General features: G+C 42.6%; 1 protein-coding gene across 3 annotated transcripts in view; it reads left to right on the top strand.

Moving 5' to 3' along the window:
• ITPR2 (inositol 1,4,5-trisphosphate receptor type 2) overlaps positions 1–18,374 on the top strand; it is a 298,404-nt gene that overhangs the window by 102,400 nt on the left and 177,630 nt on the right. For all 3 annotated transcript variants that reach the window (XM_074165726.1, XM_074165736.1, XM_074165717.1), the window contains exons 20-21: positions 890–1,034; positions 1,990–2,140. In XM_074165726.1, coding sequence (XP_074021827.1) covers positions 890–1,034; positions 1,990–2,140 — 296 coding nt within the window. The remainder of the gene's footprint in view (positions 1–889; positions 1,035–1,989; positions 2,141–18,374) is intronic.

The following is an 18,374-nucleotide window of genomic DNA, read 5'->3' as shown; positions in this document are numbered from 1 at the left end:
AGTAATCCAATTGTGTCTACCTAAATTGCAGGTTTGCTAGGCTGGAACTCAGTTTTATACTTCAAGCTCAACTTAAAGCCACAGTTGGAAAGCCAGAATTTACAGTTAGGTACAGCTATTGCCCCAGAAGGGGGCAATTTCATCCTGCTTCGGCAGGGGAGTTGGACTAGATGATCTTTATGGTCCCTTCCAACTCTAAAAATTCAGTGAAATTCAGTGAAACAGTTCAGAGAGGCTTTGGTCTCCACTCAGCAAAGTACTTAAGCATATGTTAAATTTTAAGTATGGGAGAAGGGCTCATTGACTTCAGTGGAAACCCTCTCTGGCTTAATTGATTTGATGGAGCAGCGCCACTGGGCTAAGCGCAGACAGGGAGTGTCTGGCTGAAGAGACAAAGAGGAAGAAGTATAGCAGTGCAGCAGACAGTATTGCTTCCGTTACTGAGATGAAGGACTGTTTTGACATATATGAAAAATCAGTCCTAGTTAGTAGTGCAAGGGAAGAAGCTGACTGTCCCGAGATGTTTTTCTGATCTGCTGTTTTACTTGCAGAAATAGTAAACTCTGGCTGATGGATAGAGAATGCAGCTGAGACTTAGTGCCTTATTGAATTGCCACAGCAAGATTTAAGAGTGCTGTCTGCCAGAACCGTAGTATTTTCCTATCTTTTTTATTCCTGTTGACTGAAACACTTCCTGGTACCGTTGAAGGGAAGGTTTGTGTGTCCTCTTTGCCTGTCTATGCAGAATCGGCTGATCTCTACCCCATCTCCTTACAGAGAACTGACAGTGATTTTATAGTATTGTGATTGGTTTGTTTTTAATTTAGTGACAACTGACCCTGATATTAGAGGTTTGTAACTTTCCTTCCTGCCTTGCCTTGCATTGTAGGTATGATTCTTTCACAGACTCTTCGAGAAATGAAATGAAGAGGAAGTTTGCGCTCACTATGGAATTTGTAGAAGAGTACTTGAAAGAAGTTGTAAATCAGCCCTTTCCGTTTGGAGACAAAGAGAAAAATAAACTTACATTTGAGGTACTTCTCAGCTATCTGTGTCCTATTTACAGTATTCTTCCTCATTTTAGCTAAGTTGGCACTCTTTCAAAATAAAGATAGTTGCAGAATAAATGTCAGCGTAAAATGTCCTAAAGAAATCACCAGTTCCTAATTTCAGTGTTCTTGGTGATGAGTGCAACTGCAAAAAATAATATTACTGTCTGCTGTCAAACAGATGTGGGGTTTTTTTCCTTCCTTCTCCTGAGATGGTTGATCTCAGTGGCAGGACGGAGGGATGTGTGTGTGGGTGACTGGCCATATGACCTTTCTCTCCCCATCAGTGAATTAACGTGCAGGGATTCTTCAGTGTAAGTGCGTGCTGTTCTTTGTGTAAGATACGGCACTGAAGGAATTACTCTGAATAACCTAATCCTGTGTTCTAAATATTGTTTGAAATTCCTGACAGAAACTTTAGATAGGTCTAAATCCTCTAGATTCAAATAACATTGAACAAAGGGGTAATCTTACAGCTTTCATAGCTCTTCTTCTAGCCTACCTCCCAAGCTTTGTTGCTCCTGCCTCTGGTCATCTGAAATTACTGCTGTTCAAACTTACCAGAGTCATCTTTTTCTTCTGACTTCCATCTTCCCCACAGCCACTGCCTCTTAAAAAAAATTCCTGGAGTCTTTCTTCTCGGCTTATGTATTTTCCCAGATGTAATTGTATCCTTTCACAAATTCCTAAATCTCATGTTGGTTTTGTTCTCTGTTGTAATTTGACTGACCAGTTGTTTCGCCTAAATCTGAAAAACATTTGATGTCACTGGCCTTAGTTCAAGGCCCATGTAAATCAGTGAAAAGACTTGTATTAATTTGAATTCTCTCTAGATATGGATCTCTGTGAAAGCTGCTGTGTGAAATGAAACCATATTGCACAGCTGAATACCACAAAGGTTGCCAATACTTCCTTCATTTTTAATTTCTTTTTCTCATAGGTGGTACATCTGGCTCGAAACCTCATATACTTCGGCTTCTACAGTTTTAGTGAGCTTCTCAGACTGACCCGGACACTGCTGGCAATTCTAGATATTGTTCAAGTTCCTATATCATCATACTTTGAAAGGTTGAGCAAATTTCAGGATGGAGGTGAGAGAAGCAGATGAGATGGTTATTCCAGCGTGTATTTCATTTTTTAGGTTGGAAGTAATTTATTGATCTTTCAAAGTTTTTTATTCCCACATAAACCCACCTATGGGAACGTATTGTAGGATACATTAAGATGGGCAGCTAAAAAGGAACCTTTTTGAACAGATCTGCAGACTTCATGGCTTGTGGTTACTGTGTTGGTGCTGCTGCTCCCTTGCTTGTTTGGAACTGAACTTTCATATCTGGATCTGGATCTAAGCTTCAGCATCCCTCATGATGAACATCCCAAGCAAGTGCAGATAGCATTTGCCTGGGCACAGCGAATATGGTGGCTCATATGTGGCACAAGTGTTTATTAGTCATCTTAGCACTTCACTTAAATGGAGAGTAAGATGTTACTGGTCCCACAGCTGCAGAAGCACCAGATGGAAGTCCATCCTCTGCATGTGTTTGTCAGTTTAGAATATTCTTTTTTTAACCCAGACCAGAGTCCCTGTCTGACAACCCTAGAACAATACTGTATGTTCCACTGCCGTTTCTACCATGGCTTAAAACGGGGTTGAAGAATGAGCATGCCAGGAAGGTGCTGAAATGTAGCAGTTTAGTTTTCTCAGTGTGTGTCGAAGGGAGGAGTGGTGGTCATGTGGGCTGAGGGTCAAGGAGACTGGCTGATGGCAAATTCTGTTTTAATATGTGACTGGTTTAAGTGTCGTTGCACTGCCAGTTGGCCCACAGCACCAAAAAATGATGAGCTGTCTTGTTTGAAACAACAATTATTTTGTATTTTCTCTGGGAGGCCTTTCCCCAGCCTTGAGTTTTCCTAATCATCATTTTGCTTAGTCACTCCTACAGATGCCCTGCATGAGAGTGCCATCCTTCTTAACTTTTTTTCTTCTTTGAGGTTCACACACTCTGCAGAAGTGTGGACTGTCATTGTCATCTCTGAGCCAAGAACTCTTGTGCTTGGTTCACTTCATCTTTCCTCCATCACAGCCGGCACACTTTCCTGCGATGCTGTGCACAGTAACGTGTGCTATAGCTGGCTGCAGTCTCTCTACAGCACTAGAGAAAGACTGTACGTTCAGACACTTGGAATTATGTTTTCCTTTTTTCTGTCCCTGAAATACTGCATTGCAGACTCTCTTAAATGACCGTGGACACAGTTTGACCCCAGATAAAATCTTGGCATATTGGTAAGATGGAACATGCAGGTGTGGTTCTTCCATTTAGTTCTCTCTCTGCTCAAGTCTTTATTCCTGGTTATACATCTCGTTCTATGTTTTTATTCACCTTCCTTACCCATAAAACTGTGTTTCATCCTTAAATCCCTTTTATTTCTGTTGAAGTGTTTCCTTTCAGGCTATATAGGCGAGGAAAGAACCACCCATTAAGTGCAAACAGACCTGTTCTCAGTTATACTAATTTCCAGAGCAATTCCGTACAAATCAATGAATTTACTCTGAAATCAATGAGCGTGAAGGAATGCAGAAAAGTCACCACCATGCAAATGGAAGCTCAGTAGCCTTGTAACGCTCAGCCATTGACTGCAGCCTTGCTGGAAACTTTTGTCACACATTTCTTTTTGTATGTCTTTCATTAGCTTTGGCCTTTATACAGATTCTTTAAACTTCTTTCTAGGCTGTAGTTGTCTCCATGGATGTTTATCTTTTAAACACTGGATCAGTTCAGGTCAGGATGTGACAATCCACTGACGTTCTTTTGAAAATGATCTGTGGGTTGGTTTGATGTGTGGGTTTTTTTCCCTTTTCCTGCTAACTATATGGCTAGAAAACCCATTGCTTTAGAGAAGGTTTTCTTGCTAGCTTAGACTGTTGTCAGTTGTGTCTGCCATCTTAAGGGAGACCAGAGACAGAAGTATTGGCTGTGCTGCGTAGGCTTAGAAATAGGCATCGAAATGTTGCTGCAGAGACACAGGTGTTCTTATATTGAAATGGCTGTAAGGCTTGCTGGAGAGGCCGCCTACAGTTTTTGACAAAAGAAAAGGATACCTGTCTCTGGATGGTTGTATCTTATCTTCAGCTTCCCTCTTCTGATTGACAAGTCATAAAACACATGAACTGTGCATTCACTTTGCAGTGATCCTGAATGATCCTGAATGTTTATCTGCTATGTCCAATCATTTTACCGTTCTTCCTTCTTTCTCTGGAGGTACATACTTACCCATGGGCAGCATTAGGCTCTGACGATGCATACATCCAAGGATGCATAATTTAGAAGCAGTTTAAGCAGTTTTGTAACTCTTCAGTATTTTTGAGCACCCAGCTTACAGAACTTTTACGCCTGAAGAACATATTTAATTCTCGAAAAACATATTACTCAAGCAAAACAAAGGAGTACTTATAAGAAAAACCACACAAAACCCAATCAGTGTTAATGTTAGTTGCACATTAACATTAGAAGAGAGGGAGCCCAAGAAGAAAGCACGAGGTACTGTAGTTGCTGCCATTCTGGAGACCACTGCTGAGGCTGAAACGTCAACTGTGTGTAACTTCTCTCAATCTTTGTTTCACGTGGAAGCCTGCTGGGGAGGAATGAACCAGACCATAGCAGCGGGAGTTTGGCTGGCATAAGTTCCTCTAGTTCCTGGGGCTGTGAGAGTTTGTGTCAGCTAAGTATTTGGCTCCACTCTTTTTTTTTTTTGTTTCCCTTTCCCTCCTGTTTTTTTTTTTTGGTGTTTAAACCATTTGTTGAGTAGCAGTCCTTTAAAAGCAGCCCTGTGGTTGTCTTGCACCCGCATCCTGATTGTGTCTTTGCTACAAGCTAATGAGAAGGTTTGGATGAGGCCATAAACACACAGAGCCCTTGACCTGCTTGTTTGCTTTCTGCCTTGCTAGGTGTCACTTAGCCGCGGCTGAGGTGCAGTGTGTCCACACCATGCTAGAAGGAGCTGAGCTCAGGGGATCTGCTGGCTTGTGCTGCAGTGTTGTTGGCTACTTCTGTGCCCAGTCTTTTCAGACTTCATGAATTTCTGCTTGTCACAGTAAGGGGCAGAAAGTGCTTATGTTTTCTGTCTGAATGGTGGTGGTAGGCTGGAACTTAGGTGCCTCTGCATGTGGTAGACTGGAGATGATGCTAAGGATAAGTGAGTCCTGACTTGAGACTGGGCTTGAGTCTGTGTTTGATAGGGGGACCTTCCTGTATTAGGGCTCCTGGAACAGGCCTGTTTATGAGATGATCGCGTGTCTTAATGATGTTCTTGTACTTTTTATGTCTTCTGGGGGAAGGGGAAAGGGGTCTGATTCTACAGTGCTTTGCATCTTGTGCAGTCGCTTCTACCCAAACGAGTTTGACCCTGAAGGTACTGTGGAGTCTGGGTCCACCTTGTCCAGGATCCGCTAGGGATCTTGAGGAATGAACAGGCCAACAGAGAAATCAGTCTCAGGAATTTAATCTAGATCCCTCCTCGCACTGACAGCAAGGATTGTTCACCAGGCAAAGCTATAGGTATACATTGTTTTTTCAATTTTGTAGTACTTATAAGATTGTACATCAAAGGTTGCCCTTCCCCTTTTACACAGATATCCTCTGTCTCTGTTATAAAATTTAGTTGTTGAGAACATCTATTAGTTGTTCTATCAGTTACCTGTCTTGGCCTTTTATTGTCCCTTTTAACTTAGAATACTCATCTCTTAGACTACTAAGTACAAAGGATTACAATAGAAAGTAACTCAGCCTAGTTTCTTGTGGTTTTGGAAAATTTTCTAAATTGTGCTGGCGTTTTCTAAAATCAGGATGGTCCACTGATTTTTTTCAGAAAGTGTTTTCTTTTTCATAACTTCCATAAAATACAGACTGATGGATTCTTCCCTGCCCTCCTTCAGGGTGGTAGGAGCCCACTCTCCCATCAGGTGTGAGGGTGACTTCTTCGTGTCTTTAGAGGAGGTCAGATTCTGCTCTCCCATATCTCTCCAGACTGTGGCAAGGGTCTCACTCCACAGCATCCTCTCTCGCAGGTCCAATACTTAACGACATTTGTACCATACCTTTGAACATGGAGAATTGCAGATAGGTGTCCCTCCAACAAATCATTGCTCTAGGGATATGCATGTTTACACAGCGTCTTTCTTAAGAAAAGTTAGCTTCCGTGAGTTGCAAAACTTATTACATTGATGTTTGGGTTGGTTTTTTTTTTTTTAATTTGTGAATTTGTGTGTATACTGTGAATGTTTAGAAGTAAATTATTAGTTTTAGAGATTATAAAGTTGTGGGGGTTTGTTGTTTTTTGGTGTTTTGGTTTTTTTTTTTTTTTTGATCCATCCAGACAGTGATCACAAATGTCTAGGCATTAGCTTTAGTTCAGTGAGAACATGTATTTTGTGTTTTGAGGTTAGAGCTTTGAAGTGTAGCTCTAAAACCCAGTTTTGACAAACACTGAAAGCCAGCCATGATGCCTAGGACTGATGCTTTAATGGTATTAAAAACTGTTTAAATTTTATCAAGCATTAGGGGCCTAATCCTATATCTCTAATGTACGAAGGTGCTACTGAATACCAGCTTAGGCTCTGTATATTTTAATTTTCATCACTCTCTCTTATTATAAATTTATAGATAAATATTAAATGGATATTACAGAATCACAGAATCTTCTTGGTTGGAAGGGACCTTTGAGATCATCAAGTCCAACCAACAAAAAAACAAAAACAAACAAAAAAAAAACCAAACACCAAAACCAAAACAAACCAAACGCCCACAACCCCACCCCACCCACAAACAGACACAACCCAACAATCTCGGGCACTAGAGCATGCCCTGAAGTGCCACGTCTACACGTTTCTTAGATACCTCCAGGGATGGCGACTCCACCACCTCCCTGGGCAAGCTGTTCCAGTGCCTGACCACCCTCTCAGTAAAGTCATTCTTCCTAATATCTAATCTAAACCTCTCCTGCCGCAACTTCAGACCATTTCCTCTGGTCCTGTCATGATTCCCTTGGGAGAAGAGGCCAACACCCACCTCTCTACACCCTCCTTTCAGGGAGTTGTAGAGGGCAATGAGGTCCCCCCTCAGCCTCCTCTTCTCCAAACTAAACATGCCCAGTTCCCTCAGCCTCTCCTCGTGTGACTTGTTCTCCAGACCCCTCACCAGCTTGGTGGCTCTCCTCTGGACACGCTCCAGCAGCTCCATGTCCTTCCTGTAGTGAGGGGCCCAGAACTGAACACAGCACTCGAGGTGAGGCCTCACCAGTGCCCAGTACAGAGGCACCATCACTGCCCTACTCCTGCTGGCCACGCTGTTCCTGATACAGACCAGGATGCTGTTGGCCTTCTTGGCCACCTGGGCACACTGCTGGCTCATGTTCAGCCGGCTGTCCACCAACACCTCCAGGTCCTTTTCTGCCGGGCAGCTTTCCAGAAAACAGCAATATTTTGTCAATAATTATGCCTACTCAGAAATGCAGTTCATTTTCTGGTTTTAGGACAAGTCACTTGAGAAGAAGTTTGACTAAAAGGAAAAGTCGTGTAAATTCCTATTCTGCAGCTGGAGTAGATCCTAGGTGGCAGCTCCATAGAAGTTAAGAATTTGGGGTAGGATCTTTTTATTTTTATTTTACATGATAGGTCTTGCATTTTAGTTTTGTTAAAAAGTATTGATTTCTATGGGAAACTTGGTGCTGAATAAATGTGGGGACAGATAGGATATACTGCCTTTCCATTATTGACATTGATTTGTTCCAGGTCAGTAACAACGAAAGCTTCCAACATCCGATTCCTATAATGTGGAGTTGTAGGGAACTAGTGAGCTTGGCTCTTTACTGGTTTGGCAGCTGCTCCACATGATGAAATCTGTAGTCAGAATTTTAGAAATGGGTAGAAATATATTAATGGTGAGGGGAAGAATGAGGAGCGTCTTGGCTGTGGGAAGCCTGCCTGGAGTTGTGCACCTCAGAATTGAAACAACCCAATTTACAGCCAGCAATCTGGAATCTTCTTCCCTGTTTAGTATTTATTTCTTAAATAGACCCACTTATTTCAGTAAAACCACTTGCTAAGTAAGGAAATATATACAACAAGTGTTGAACTGTGGAAGCAAATCTGCAAAATGGAATATATTTTTAGGCTTAGTGGAAGATGCGTGAAGGCTTTTCCCTCAAAATGTCCCTTTCCATCCTTCACTTCAATTTTGACTCACACTGATGGCTGAGGTAGTCCTTTAATTTCTGTGTGAGTTTCTCTGTATTGGTTCTGCAAAGATTCTGACAGGAGCCTTACGTTATTGTTAGTGTTATGCCTTTCTTCCTTTAAAAAGCTTGGTTTTAATGCCATTGTCGGTTACTGTAACCAGAATTAAATTAGTATGGATGTAATTTTCAGGTGTGACCTTATTTGATGAGGACAGATTGGGGAAAGTTGGCTAGAAACATTTGTGAGATAGGATCCTGGAAAAAAGAAAAGACCTATATTTTTGGAAATGCTTCTTACCTAGATTGCATCCTAAAAATGAATTGACTTGAAAATCTTGCAGCCAACTCTTTTTTTCAATGTCTTAACTTTGAATCATTTTTGAGGTTATTTGAAGCTTTTTTTTTCTGTTTCTTTTTTTTTCCCCTTTTAGATTCTAAAAAATATGGGGTTTATAAAACATACTACCTGTATCCTAAAGAGGCATTTTTTTCTTAGGGAGAAAGTGAGGGCTTAATTTAGTAGTGCTATCATTCTGGCACCTTTCAAGAACATTATAATCTCTTGCAGTTTTAATTAAAAGGTAAAGTCATTGCTTTCCTAATAAGTGTACCCTACTGTACCATTCCAAAGTCAGGAGCCAATCTGCCTTGTCCAATACTGGTTATTTATTCTCTGTGAATTAAAATGCATATCTTTCTCTAGGTGTTATTGATCTTTCAAATAGCTGATTTTAGTCAAACCATGCAGCTACAGCATATGTCAGGTCTGAAAGGCGAAATGACATGGTAGTATTAGCAAGGCAAGTTACACATTTGCCACGCAGCTCAGTGCTATTTAGTTATTGTTCTTTGGGAATGAGAATGATGGCATGCAAGGAAATACATCCTTGAATTTAGGCTGCATATGTCTTGGGATGCAACTCACAGTGCTTGGCACCAATTTGAAAATTGGTGGGACAAACTGAGGTTATCTATCTGCAGACTATGTCTTTCCCTCGGGAGCTCTACATAAGTGACTACAATTTTCCTGAGCCAGTGTCCACTGACATCAGTCTTTCAGCTCCTTTCGCCTCCACAAAGGGAAGGCTACGCTCAGCCTTTTTGAAAAACAGCTTTAAAAAACTACGTATGATAGACTCCAATAGTTCCTGCCTCTCTGATTCTCACATGAAATGTGTTGCTCATGACTGGCTCAACAAATGCCTCCTTTTTACCTGTTCAAACTAGTAGTCAAATGTCCCAGCTCCTTCATGTTACGCCTGGGACTTTAGCTTGGTAGCGTATCCCTCTTGTAGACTGAAAGGGCTAAATATGTGTCCATAGGTGTCCTGAGATCATGGAACATTTCTTTGAAAAATATCATGAAAAGCCTGACCCCTACATCCTGCTGCAAGCTTTGGTGCTTTGTTGTGATGTACCCCAAAGGATTTGACCCCGGTGGGGGTCGGAGTGGGGAAGTGCTCGCTGTCTCCTGAAGACTTCAGCATTGGTGGGCTACCATCTCTCTGAAAAGGAATGGTTGTGTATCAGTGTGTCAGGGGACTCTTGTCCAGTCTTCTGTCCCTGGTAGTCTGCTTAGTCCATCAGCTTCAACTGAGAAAGAAGATAGGTAGCGTTTTCTTCCAGCCCTCTTGGCTGCAAGTAGAGATGCATACTGCTTAGAAGAAGCAGTGAGACCACTGCTAGAATAGGGTTGAGAGCAAGGTTGGACCAGCCATTTCTGTTGTGCCTATGGGTCTTCTGTGACCAAGGAGGACCAGATTTCATCCAGGACTATTAGAAAATACTGTATTGTTTCTCAGCCCTGTACGCATCTCTGTTAGCTGCTCTTTTGTCTAGTTAACAATTTGAAATATCTTCTCAAGCATACTTTGGTTAGCAGAGCTGATGAGGCCGTGGCTGCCTGGCAGACTGGAGCAATAATTTATGCCAGCAGTTTACCAAAAAAAAAAGGGGGGGGGTTGGTTATAAGAGAACAAAGATTTAACCCTTAGGAAAGTTAGCTGTGTTAGTCACTGATGTCCATACTGAAGCAACTGCTGTTCAGAGCAGAATATTGTCAGCCCAAAGGGGAGGTCAGTCTGAGAGTTTAATTCTCTGGCATGGACCGTTTCTCTTTCCTCCATATTCTTTCCCTCATCATGAGACCTGTGCATTAATGTGATTCCAGAGAGACCATTGCTCTTCTAGAAATTGATACCTGTTTCATAGGTGTAACTTGGCTAGAAAGCTTGATTCCCACGATGCTTTTTACCTTCAAGGCCAGCATGCCTGTGTATTTTTTCCTTCGTCTAATGTCCGTGGCGTGAAAGCTGTATTTTTGACACTGGTTTGTGGTTTTGGGGATAGTCAACGTCAACAGAACCTGCAGAATGTCAGGAGAAGGTGAGGTTTGGTGGAGTTTCACCATGGCTGGGCAGCAGTGAGTTTGTACGCAAAAATGGAGGGCTTTTGGATATACTGTAGGTAAGTGGAGGCTGGGGTGGCCAGATTCTTTCAGGGGGTGGGTGGCAAACGTATGTGCATTGCATATTGTGGGGTTTTTGTTTGTTTTGCCTCATTAGTTCTGAGGGCTGTATAAAATGTAGAAGTGACCTCACCTTCTCCCCTTAATGTCATGCACTAAGAAATAAAATGTGATTCTTGGACTGTTTATGGTAGGTTCTGCAGTCTTTATGAGCAAATTCTGTAGAAAACCTGTAAAAATTAATACCTCTTTCACAAACAGAGCTGTAAGGCTTAATGCTTCTGGCAAATAATATATAGCTCTAAAGGTTTTGAAATAAAAAGTGTTCCTTTAGGTACTGAAGTGTTGTTATTATATGTCTTAAAACGGCTATAACTTTTCATGCAGAAAAATTAAATTGTGTGAAGCAATGTAGCTGAATCAACAAAGGCAAAGAAATGTGGAGCTAAAGCTGTCATTTGGTTTTTAATTTAGCTCTTGGTAACTAGATAGCGCCATGCATTCAGCTCCCTGCTAGAGGATCCCCAAGGACTGGCAGCGTTGCATGCTTTAAGCTGGTACCGAAGCTTCAAGAAGCTTATGGTGGAGCAATAGTGTGGGTCTCGCTGAAATTCACAGTCAAGGCTGTTTGGAGTCAAGACACTTGTTTCAGCGGTCATCGGGAAAGAGTGCTTGTTATAAGTACTATCTTAAAACCTGGCTGAACGCACCTACATTAAGGCAGGAGTTGAGACAAGATCAGCTTTACTGAAAACCGACTTTGATGATGGTAAAAGTTTTGGACCTCCAGCAACATGCCAGATATCTCTTAATGTAGGAATAAGCTTGGAAACCAGCTGAAAGCTTTCCCAGAGCACCGGCAAAATTCAGTTTTGCCTCACCAGGGCTATAGTTGGTAAAAGTTAATTTCATGGAAAAACTGAGAGTGGCCAAGGAGGACTGAGAAGGCTTTGGGACTTCGTTGGGTTGTGAATGGGGAAGGAGGCCTGAAGGGCTGTGGTGAAAGAAGTTGGCATGGCGGGGGGCGCTCAGTATGTTGGTAGCACATGCCGTCTGGTTTGTGCCCCGTTACATTGGAAGGGAAACGTTTTCTAGGAGGTGTTTGGAAGAAGTTGAAGCATCAGGTGTCCTAGTCAAAGGCATGCTCAGGTTTGATGACATCAGAGGATTGTCTATATAACTTAATAGTTACAGAGACAATGTGAGAAATGCCACATCTTTGCAAAACTTTTGATATGTCTCCTTCCCTCTCCCTGCCCTCCGCTTTATATAAAGCAAGATTGAAGGATGTATTGGGCTTTTATGGATAGGTTAATAAAAGTTGTTGGAGTAGTGGATGCATGTACGTTTGTCTTTCTGGTCATTAGGTACCAGATTTCTTGAAGATCCCATCATTTGTCAGCTCCTATTTAGGTACTTAGTTTCCAAGCATCCAACTTCTCCAGTCCTTAATGAGAGCTGCTGGGTGTTAAAATACTTTTGAAAATATAGGTGCTTTTTACATTTCTAAGTAGGGAGATGAGCACTGTGGAAAACTGTTTGAAATAAATAAGGTTTAACGGTTTCCATAATTGACTCCTAGGAATCCATCTTCCCTATATCTGTGTTAGGAAGTCTGAACAATAATGTTAGTAAGAGCAGACTGTCCCTCTGGCAACTAAGGACTAGATCAGGTGTGTATAGTTAATTTTTAAATAAACAAGGCTGCAAGTCAGTGTCTCCTTCCCCTGGTGTCTTGGGGGTGTCTGTGGAGAAGAGGGCGACTTGCTGTAAGGGTATCTGCCCACCTTTGGAGTCTGTCCATTGTGTATTCCCATTCAGCTACCACACAGTTCTCTGCACTGGTTGTGAAATACCTGAAATGCTGCGGGTACTGGAGAGCAAACTGAGGACGCCGCGTCGCAATTGGCTAGGAACAATTGGGAGAAAAGGCACGAATTGCCAGCTGCCTTTGACAGTTGTTTTTCTTTCTGACTATGGTATTTTGTCACTTACCATCCATACTGTATTACGTAGCAGATTGTTGTTTACTTTTATATTCTGCTTTTAGAATTTTTGCAACCAGTAAATGACCTATCCAGAAAATATGTTTATGTAGAAAACGAAGTGTCAAATTATCCACTGTTTCGATTACTTGGGTAGTTGTTATTTTTTTCCCATAATTGACTCCTCTGAAAAGCCTTTCCTCTCAGAGAGGCCACTGTGTTGTCAATTGTGCCAAATACTATGAGATTACGTGCTGCAGTGTTGTGACAGAAACTGATACTCATTAGGAAGTTGTGATCACTGTAATAAAAAGTAATGAAGAGGAGATGCACAGTTGTCTTTTCAAAACATGACAAGCATTCTCTTCTTGCAGTGCCTGTCAGTCTGCAGCTCCTTTAAATTACCACTTATGCATACAGTGATTTCACTCTTCCATTGGCTAATCCTGTGAGACCATGCATTCAATAGGAGACATTTCTAATGGGACCACTGCTTATGAGAGGTCCTTGGGCATCTGACTTGTCTTGGCAGGGGGAAGAGCAGAGGGGAAGAATTGGGGAGAGGAAGGGAAAATTGGAAAATTGGACAAATGGAAGAAGATTCATGGAGATTGCCTTGTGTTCTTTTTCTCTGCTGTCAGTCACAGCTCTGAGCACTTCTGCAGTGGTTTGCTGGTGAGAGAAGTGGTTGGTTGTACACACTAGCACCTTGCACCTTTGCAATGACCGTTCTCTCCCTGCCGCACTTCTCAGCCATGTATAAATGTTAATACCTTGACCTCGAGGCAGACAGCAAAAGACAGAGGTCAGCAGTTTAGGGGTGGCAGTACAATATGAAGGCACAGCTCAGGCTTCTCTGCACTTTTCTCTAGCAAAGGGCACACAAAAGTAATCAGGGTTCACATCTACTTGCTATCTCTCCTGATTTAGTTCAGTTAACTAGCTGAGGCAGTTAGTTAATTTTTCCTTGGGCGTTAGTATTCAGGAAGCACTTTGGAGCTGTAACTAAGATGAGAGCACTGTTATTTTAGTCATTATGTGCATATGTACTAAGAACTTAAGTCTTTTTATTGAGCCAGTGTATTAGAATCATAGAATCATAGAATGGTTAGAGTTTGGAAGGGACCTTAAAGATCATGGAGTTCCAACCCCCCCTGCCATGGGCAGGGACACCTCCACTAGAGCAGGTTGCTCAAAGCCCCATCCAGCCTGGCCTTGAACACTTCCAGGCATGGGGCATCCACAGCTTCCCTGGGCAACCTGTTCCAGTGTCTCACCATCCTCACAGTAAAGAATTTCCTCCTAATATCTAATCTAAATCTCCCCTCTTCCAATTTAAAACCATTACCCCTTGTCCTGTCACTACACTTCCTGACCAAGAGTCCCTCTCCGGCTCTCCTGTAGGCTCCCTTCAGATATTGGAAGGCTGCTATGAGGTCTGCCCGGAGCCTTCTCTTCTCCAGGCTGAACAACCCCAGCTCTCTCAGCCTGTCTTCATAGGAGAGGTGCTCCATCCCTCTGATCATCTTCGTGGCCCTCCGCTGGACCCGTTCCGACAAGTCCATGTCCTTCCTGTGTTGAGGACTCCAAAGCTGGACACAGTTCTCCAGGTGGGGTCTCACGAGCGCAGAGTAGAGGGGTAGAATCACCTCCCTCGCCCTGCTGGCCACACTTCTCTTGATGCAGCCCAGGATGCAGTTGGCTTTCTGGGCTGCCAGTGCACATTGCCCGCTCATGTTGAGCTTCTCATCCACCAACACCCCCAAGTCCTTCTCCTCAGGGCTGCTCTCTAGCAATTCTCCGCCCAACCTGTATTTGTGCCTGGGATTGCCTTGCATTGTTGCAGGCTTAGCTGACGTGCAGCCGGTCACTTATTAAGCTGCAATAACCTTTCTGCATGCCTTACGTCAGAGACTCATACCCTTTCCTGCTGAGATAACTGTATTAAAGCCAAGAGACCACAAAAGCATAGCAAGAAGAAACAGCTCACTAGCAAGACTGCTGCTGGCCTCTCATGTTTGTGAGTGACAGATTTAAGTCCATGCTTAACATGGTTTAGACTTCCAAGGCTGGACAGGTAACACTGAGCACCGTGAGCACTGATTACCGGGGGATCTTTTGGAAGAGAAGCTACTGCCCATTCTTTATACACATGATGGATCCTCATGGCTTCTTTCAAAGAATAGAGCAGCTCCCCCCAGTGTTGAGACGCAGTCATTTACTTCATTGCCACGAGTGAATGTAATGGTTGACTGCTGTCTACTGCTAAGAGATGGTCACATTTCATCACCCTACAAAACACAGTTGTCAAAATATCTTTCCTGGAAAGAATGCTGAATCGCTCCAGTTGCTGTATTATTTTCACCCTGGGAATGTTCTCCCCAAGCCTGCTCTCAGTTAATTGAAAATAATAGTCAGTATCAGGCAGTTAGGTAAAAAGTTTTCCGAGATGGGTTTACCCATGGCACCTTATCTCACTGCTGTTATTGACAGAAAGAATGCAGTATTGTGTCACTACCCATTTCAGCTGTAAATATTAAACTGGATTAAGTAGATTTTTCTCTCACCAAAATCCTTTCCTATGCGTTAATGAAATACAATTTGAAACGGCAGTGATAATAAGCACCACCTTAATCCTCCTTTGCTTTCCTGCCTCTGGCTGTTTAGATCAGTCGCATGAAGGTCAATAGTAAAGGAATGTTGTGGACAGAGAGTTTATCCTTCTTACCCATGCTGTTGGGAAGCAGCTTCATAGCTACCTCTGGCTTGTACCATCTGTTACCACTGGTGTTCCACGGGTAAGGGGAAAGGACAGCGGGCATCTAATTTCTTTTTGTTTCCAAGGTGCCTCTATAGGCTCCATCATCACAAAGACCAGGAGGCACTCAGCTAATGTTACATCGGGCTTCTCACTGTCCTTTTAGAGATGGAGGAAGTAGTCTCCTCGTTTATGGACGTGGTCCTGAAATGCAGAGAGAGCGACCCATCTCTTGGTCACAGAGGGAGTTGAATCCCATCCCCTGCGGTGCCTGTGCAGCACCCCAGTGATAGCTGAGAAATAAGCAAGATGGATGCTCTAGGCAAAATCCCACCTTGCTTTCTCCAAGAATATGAGGTCCACCCAAGATGTTAATCTGACTCCTTGTCCAAAAGAGACTACCTTTTTTGTTAACTTTACACTGAGTGGACTTCAGTTTTGAAAGGTGTGCAGGAACTTGTCAGGAGAAAATGGAATTCTGCCTTATTTGGTACAAACTGCAGTTTTATTTATTTTTTAAGAATATCTTCTGGACTTGTCTTACACTTAAGTGGTTTATTTATCAGCTGATAACCCTGTTGACTCAAGTTGCTTTATAAAGAATTCCTGGCCTTTCCAAATAGCAGTGCTTTTATTTATATTCACCCCTGTACAGTTGAGTGAAAGGGATTTTGAAAACATGTCAGAGAGAGAGCGATGACTTCTCAACTAAGATTCTGAGCAGGGTTATTACAGGCCATAAAGCAGCTGCACAACCTATAGGTCTTGCATTAAGGATAGGATGATATGAACGAGGTGTTTTATTTCATGGTTTGAAGATGAAGAAGAAGCAAAAAGTCAGTGTAACTGAAGCTACTTTAAGCGTTGAAGGTCCTCCACTTAGTAGTTGAGCTTTACACAGGCATACTGAATGATGGTCAGTGCAAACAAATGTTGAGGACACTGGGAGAAAGGGGATGGGCAGGGAGGGAGGAGAGAGATACGTACATACGTACATACTGTGTTATTCCCAGCTGTTTTATTTGATTTGACAGAAAAATGCTCCGTTTTGATTTTGCAGCAAGAAGGGTATTTGGAATTATTTTATTTCCTTCATGCTGGAGTAATCAGCTGGGAGACCTTTCCGTGCCTGCCAGTTGTGAGGATCTAGCCTGTCCTGGTTCCGGCGGGGCTAGGGTTAATTCTCCCCAGGATGTAGCAGGGACACATCCCTACCGCCAGAGCCGTGCCCGGTCTGGTCGGTGGCAGTGGTGGTGGCAGTGGTGGCTTGTGTTTGTACATTCCTCTGTCAGAGTCATTGATGGTGTTTTCCTGTTCCCTCAACATATGAGTTTTGCCTTTTTCTTCCGATTCCCCCCTCATGTCTTGGGGGGGGGAGGGGGGGGGAGGAGGTGCAGAGCGGCCACGGGATTCTTTGTTGCTGTCTGAGGCCAAACCACCACCTAACCCTAAGTTTGACTCCAAGCTTTTTTTTCCGAACGTCATGCAAAGTCAGAAACACGTTTTCCCCCCTCCTTTGTAAGAACTTGAAGTATTGTTTTCAAAAGACCAATTCAGAGTAATTGCACACCAGACCAGATGCCGAATGGGACCTCAAACGTGACACTAGAATGGGACCTCAAACTTGACACTAATCTGGCTCATTCACTTTGAAAAAGCAAATTCTTTGTGTGTTTTCCTTTTGAAGTCAGGGCTGAAGGCATTCTCTTCCCCTGCATGCAGTACTTGAGCTCTATGGATTGAAGAAAGAAGGGCATAAGAGGATGATATTGCTAACAATAAAAAATAGCTTTGGCTTTTTACAGCAGATCATCTGGGAAGAGGGTCTCTTCAGTGTGAGTAAAACTTGTCAGTTGCATGGTCATTAAAGTGTATTAAAAGACATAAAAGAACTATTCAGGCTTACCTCAGCAAAGCTACATTTATTCCATTCTTCTGTTTGGTTTTGGTGTAGTCTAGGTCTTGGCACCCTTTCTGCGAAGAGATGCTACCGTTGCCTTCCTTCCCTTCCTTCCTTTCCTTCCTTTCCTTCCTTCCGATCTTTGCTGTGCAAGAAAGGAAACTAATTCATGTAGGTAGGTAGCATGATACTTATTCTTTCTTCTCCCCACCTTTGGAAGAAGATAGTCATTGATTCACTGAGATGCTTTTCATATCAAAATTCACTACAAACAAAGACCAGTACAATCTATGGGAACAGATGGTATTTCTTGGTAGATTTTGCCAAACTGGCATCAGTAATAGGTACCATTGCAACTAGACTGGTTAAAGTTTTTTGCCACGTGAGTGTAAGAGAATTTTTTTCCCCCTTATGAAGGCACTGTGATTACAGATACTAGTTTGACCTTCAGGACAGCCTTTGGAGCCTGCCATTCTCCTGGGACTTTTTTGAAGGGGGATGGGTTGGCTTTGGTTTGTGGCCTTTCATTTGGACGGCATACAGAGATTGATCAGACTTGCACCGCCTCAAATCTTTACTCTCTCTTAGTGTGAAATATAAGATACTTGGATAGTCTCCTTCCAGCTTCTGCACTGCCAAAAGCAACCTTACTGTCAAGCACATATGTTATGTCCAGTCATCATGGTGAAGATGTCAGTGGGAGTAAGCGTGGAAAATGAACTCCTCCCATGTGTCTACAAACCAAGGTCATAAATTGCAACTATAGACGATACAAATGAAATACCAATAAAAGTTTTCTGACAATAAACATAGTCAAGTACTGGAATCACTTGCCTAGGCATGCTGTATAATGTGGAATATACAACGTTTAAATATTCTTGAAAACACGTTAAACCTCTTTTAGAAATGGTCTTAGATGTGGATAATACGCCTTCAGACAAAGGGAATGGATTAGGTGAAACACTAAGGTTTCTTTTGCTCT

The sequence above is a fragment of the Numenius arquata genome, chromosome 2, assembly GCF_964106895.1.
Source record: "Numenius arquata chromosome 2, bNumArq3.hap1.1, whole genome shotgun sequence".
NCBI lineage: Eukaryota > Metazoa > Chordata > Aves > Charadriiformes > Scolopacidae > Numenius > Numenius arquata.
This window is presented reverse-complemented; position numbering and strand designations above follow the sequence as displayed.